This window comes from Belonocnema kinseyi, chromosome 8 (genome assembly GCF_010883055.1).
Source record: "Belonocnema kinseyi isolate 2016_QV_RU_SX_M_011 chromosome 8, B_treatae_v1, whole genome shotgun sequence".
NCBI lineage: Eukaryota > Metazoa > Arthropoda > Insecta > Hymenoptera > Cynipidae > Belonocnema > Belonocnema kinseyi.
The window spans coordinates 38,134,788-38,140,787 of NC_046664.1; the positions used below are offsets into that span (position 1 = coordinate 38,134,788).

The 6,000-nt window shown below is 26.5% G+C and overlaps 1 protein-coding gene across 1 annotated transcript in view; it reads left to right on the forward strand.

The window, feature by feature from the left end:
* LOC117179145 (hexokinase-2-like) overlaps positions 1 to 4,624 on the forward strand; it is a 54,878-nt gene extending 50,254 nt beyond the window's left edge. Inside the window, exons 9-10 of the mRNA XM_033370829.1 lie at positions 1,119 to 1,252; positions 3,572 to 4,624. Of these exons, the coding sequence (XP_033226720.1) occupies positions 1,119 to 1,252; positions 3,572 to 3,661 (224 nt within the window). The 3' untranslated portion in view covers positions 3,662 to 4,624. The remainder of the gene's footprint in view (positions 1 to 1,118; positions 1,253 to 3,571) is intronic.
* Positions 4,625 to 6,000: the final 1,376 nt, after the last annotated feature.

The window sequence follows — 6,000 nt, forward strand, 5'->3', positions numbered from 1 at the left end:
TCACCGCATGGGCCACCGAGGCTCTTCCAGAGTGCGAGGCGGGAATCGAACCCGCAAACCAATGGAGTGGGAATACATTTCGTTTAACAAATTTGTAGAACTGCACAATTTCTGATCAAAATATTGTTTCTGATTTTCTAAATATAAAAATAAATATTAAATCATTTCCCTCTTTTCTCTTTTTCGTAAAGATTTATCATATTTTCTCTTTTTGAAGATCTCTGCGCTGCAATCCCTGGCTACCTTAGTTTTTTTCGTTGTTACCACACAAATCAGAATTTTTCTTGTGAGCAAAAAAACATTTTGTAAAATTGAAATCACCATTTAAAGATAAGCCGGAAGTCCACTGCTAATATGACGCATTACTGTTTAAACCCAACAAAATTTGATCAAAAAAATGTATCCAATTTCAAGAAAATAGATATATCATTTGACAATCTCAAAGTAACGCTGACCATAAATTGGATCACACTCTACTGCGGATTGCGACAAAGCATATAATCTTAAGTTTAAATAAAAAGTAAAAAATTACACCCGAGGTATTGAGTTTCTAAATGAGGGCAACAAAGTTTTTCCCTCAGAGGGTTATTCAATTCCGAGTATAACTTCCAAAAATTTGAGTTTTACAATTTCACATGGTTTGAAAATCGTTTTTCCGTAGCGATCGAAAATCGAATTTTCAATTTTTCGCAATAATACGAATTTTCTCACGAGATATGGAAGAGCTGAATAAAAATAAAAATGTTTGATACGAACAATTTTTTTTTCCGAGAAAATCAAAATAACGTGTGACTGTATCTCACTGAGATAGAAGATTATTCAGTGAAAGGACTGTAAAAGTTATTTTTTTTTTCAATAAATTATAATAATTACATGAATAGCTTCAAGAGAAGAAACAATGATTAAGATGCTAAAATAATACACTAAATAGTATTTGACTTTTTAAAATTTCTAATGCAAAAACCTTATTTTCGCAAAATTTTGTTTTTTATGGTAATTCTGTACTGTCAACTTCAACTATATACCCATTGTAAATTACATAATGCTTTAATATACGAAAATGATAAATTATAAATGATTATGAATTATTCAAGCTGAAATATAAAAATTATTTATAGGTTTATCAATGTTGCTGGAGCGAATAGATAAGGAAGAAGTTACGATAGCTGTGGACGGATCTCTCTACAAACATCATCCTCGACTGGAGGGCTGGATGAACCAGTACATTAGTTTATTAGCTCCTGGGCGTAAGGTATGCACCAATTTTTTCTTGCTTAATTGCAATATGTAATTTTAGGACTATTCAATATCTTGAAACTGTTTTTCGTCAATTAATTGTCTTAATTTTCAAGGTAAAATACAACATTTGTGGATCTCATAGTTAATACTTATGTTTGAATAAGTGTGAATCGGGCATTTGAAATTGTAATAATTTTAGTATTAAAGACTACTTAATGTTATTTTAATAGATACTTCATTAATTCATTAATTTTGCGTACGCTTAAAAATAAAATTTGGTATTATAGGATTAACAGGGCATACCAGCAATGAGAAAATCTTAGATTTAACTGATAATAATTCCTAAAACGAATGAAAAATTTTCAGTGAAAATAAAATAATTCATTGTCTTAGTTTTCAAAACAAAAATAATCACTAAATGTTTAATTTGTTCCAATTTAAAACTTCTATAATTTTTAAAATAATATATTAATTGTACGATTTACAAGTATTATGTATGTTTTAAGAGTTTAACGGAAATAAAACCATTTTTAGAGTAAAAAGTTATCAAATATGACTCAATTTAACAAGAATGTTATTATGTATCGTGTGTTATTATACTGCAAAATGAGACAATCTTCAAATAAGAAGCCTCTAAAGTTAATTTAAAAAAAAAAACATTGCCCGGCCTTCAAAACTTATAATTTAAAATTGAAGGCTATGGTAAATTAAACATTTTAAGTTAAAACTAAAATAAAATATATTTTTATTTTAGGGCATTAAAATTCAACTGGTTAAGAATGAAACCCTGTAAATTCGATTTACTATTTTGATTTTCAAATCGAAAGTGTACAATTTTTAAGAATTTAAATATTAAATTTACCTAAATTGGTGTTTAAATTCTTAAAAACTTTAATTTGAAAAACTTTCCATCAGAAATTGTAAAATCCTACAAAAATGTTTGACATTTCTTGAAATTTTTTATTTCTTTAAAAATCCTTTGGAATATCTTAAAATAACTAAAAATATTAACAATCTATTTCAATTTGGTAAGTTCATTAATATCTCTTGAAATTCTTGAAATCCGTTGTAATCCTTTGAAATAATTTGAAATTCGCTCGGTTATCCAAACTGGTTATCCGCTGCAATGCGCGTAAATCTATTTGTAATACACAGTAATCCACTTCTAATCTGGAGTAATCTAGACAATTCGAAGTAATTCAGGTAATTTAAGTAATTCGCTTGTGATCCACCTAGAACCTAGTTTAATGTACTTGTATTCCAGCTAAGTCGAAGTAATTTAGGTAATTTAAGTAATAAACTTGTAATCCAGAGTAATCCAGTTCAGCGGAGTAATTTAATAGATAATCCAAATAGTTTTTTAATTTTTTTTTTAATTTATGGTTTTTTAGTTGAAAATAAAGTTTCTTAACTAAAAATTTGAATATTATATTTTTGGTTAAAAAAGGATGATTTTTAGATGAAAATCCGTCTTTTTCGGCATGTAATTAATCTTCTTCATTGAAAATTTATGTTTTTGCTTAAAAATTAGACTGTTTTATTGAAAATTCGTCTTTTTGGATTAAAAATTCAACTATTTTGACAGAAAAATAATTTCTTTGGTCAGAAATTTAAGTATAATGTTGAAAATTCTTTATTCATTCAGGTTGAAAAATAATGTCATATGAAAATCTAACTATTCCAATTTTATTTGGAAATATATATTGTTAAGTTGAAAATTGAACTGCTTGGTTAAAATTTGAACTACTTTGATAAAATTTAAATTAAAATATTTATTTGTTGTTAAAAATACATATGAATTGTTTGAATTTCGGGTTTATGGTATAAAATTAAGATTCTTGCGTCATTTTTTTGACTGAAAATTTAACCAGTTTATTTTTTATTATAGATTTATATTTTTTAGTTCAACATTCAATTTAAAAATGCATGAATTTTGTTAAAAATATGTCTTTTTTGGTGGGAGATTCACATTTTTGCTTGAAAGTGCATCTGTTTGGTTAGAAGTTAATTTTTTTCTTGTTGGAAACTGTTTTCACTTAAAATGTAACTGTTCCATTTCTAATTGTAAATTTATATTTTTTAGAAAATCAAACTATCAGGTTAAAAATGTATTTATTTTAAAAAAGAGTAACAAAAATATTTTCCCGAAAAAGCTCTCTATACAAACCGATATGATTGCCATTATATGTGTTAAAAATATTACATCAAATAATATTAATCCTCGAAGAAATATTTTGTATGTGGCTAAATCCCAAGTCGTTTGAAGCAAATTAATTCTCATATTCAAAATATTTTTGACAAATTTTACAATATTAACAAGATTTTTTTTCAGTTTAAACTGATGAACGTCGAGGATGGAAGTGGCAAGGGTGCTGCTCTCGTTGCCGCTATTGCTCAAAGGCTGAAGAAGCGCTTCATATAAAAATAAAGGAATGTCCTTAGGATCTTTATTCTCCAGTAAAGCTCTAGAAAAATCTCTTGGGTATTTCAGGGCATCGTGTAAAGTACGTAAAGTAAGCGATCGCAAATTTCGTCTCAGACACGCAATTTCGAACGCAATCGAAAACTATAGACCTCAGAGTCGCGTAATTCTATCTACGCGCCTCATCACGTTTCTGTACACGTTCACAGTTTCGTTGTTTTAACTGTTTAACAGAAATCTACTTCAGGTAAAAATACATTTCCTTTATCGTGATATCATTTGCTCATCTCAGGCATCTTGTAATTATGCGCTGTTACTTTTTAGATATTTTTTTAAAGTTTATACATGTACATTAGCTTCAAGCATAGTATCTTGTGATTTATAAATTTTTTATTTTCCGTTTCAATTTTTTTGTTTTGTTTCATTGTTTTCAAACGTGATGTGATAATGTGTATCTCTGTTTAAAACACTGTAAGTGAACATTCCATGGCGATATCGGTACAGAATGCAAATCTTTCTTGAGGATGCTGCAATCTTTTTTTATACATTCATCGTTTCAAGTGCCTGATCAACATAAAGGTTGGATAATTAGTAATATTTCATTTATTCAACTTGACTGTGATTACTGAGATTAATATTGTTAGATAATTAGTACGAATAAAACGTATATATTTTTTTCTAGGCATCACATTGAAAAAAAAGAGAAACGCACTATTTTTTTATTTATTGTGACTATATAGTCTAAAGTGCAGTGTACGTATATATTCATACAACATGAGCCTTGCCTTTAAAATATAAATATCATGAATCTAATTGTAATCGCAGTCTTTTTGAATATAATAATCATTATTTCAAGAATTTCCTTCTCGGAAGAGAAAAAATGATGTTTCGTGAAAGAGAGAATGCATGTGCGTGAAAGTAAGTACTAAATAATAATAGTAATGAAAGCAACTGTACGTCGCTTTTATCAAACACATGATATATGAAAAAAAGAAAATTCGTAATTTATTGAATGGAACTTTTACGATTTTATCGTTTATATATAGTTTATACAATTAATATTGTTATCACATAATCCTGATTTTTGTGAACTCCTCTTCATGAGGGCCGAATTGTTAATAAAATTGATTTTAACGAAATATGTAGTTTTAATTTTTGAATCTAGACTACGTATTATATTAGAATATTTTTCAATTTCACTCAACATTAACATTCTCTCGATTACTTTTAATTCACTTGAACATGAAGGTGATTCATTTTATGAAGCAAAAAATTACTTTCGAATCTGAACACGCATTTAGGTCAACAAATAAAAAGATAAAAAATTGAATGTGATTTTTAATTCTCCTATTTGCGTTTGGTCTTTTTTATTTACTTTCTGTTATTTTTATTTTCTCAATGTCTTGAAAATGGATGTATTAAATTTCCATCCATATAGAACTATTCTCTTTATATTACTACAATTGTAAAATGAGTTTAAAAATTTTCATTAAATTATTTGCAATTCTGGTACTATAAAAGGGGATTCTTTCACATAAAAATGTAATGCATGCATTTTCAAAGCACTGAAAAAAATCAATAAAATAGACAAATCTCAAATAGAGTATCTTTAAATAATTTTTTTTTTTAATTGTTGACACTAATATACACCATCAGCAGGTATTATCTTAAATTTAAATTCGCTAATTTATATAATATTAACATACTATATTTTGCTTATAATATCAAAAAGGTAATAAAATTATGCGTCTGATAAGCTTAAGTTGAAGACAAAATGTTAATTTTTACGGTGAGTCTCTCCAGTATTATTCTAAATTGTTAAAATATTTGTCAAATTTTTTCTCTAGATTCTGCCCTGGGGTTAAAAATTAGTTTAAAATTTTTAAAGACATTATTTATAATATTTTAATAAATTTAACTAATATTTATGAAAATATTATTTTACATTTTTTTTTAATTATGCGGAGTATACAATCATTATTGGAAATTTTGCACCAAATTTGATCCAAGGATAGAATCTTGGAACAAAATTCTAAAAATATAATAATAATTTAGTGAAATACTGTAGAAATTTACCACTAAAATAAGCTAAAGAACTTAAAAAATTCTAATTATTGTCAGAGTTATTTCAATTTTCCGACAATTTCGAAATTTCATGTTTTTCGGGGCAAATTTTTTTTATTAAGGTAGGTGACGTGCAAAATATCTGATCTCGGAAAAATAGCTGTTTTTTTTTATTTTAAGGATCGAAATAACAATCCTAGTGATAAATAAAAATATATAAATAAAAAATATCATTATTAATGAACACATTTTAAAAATTACAAAAAAACGTTTAT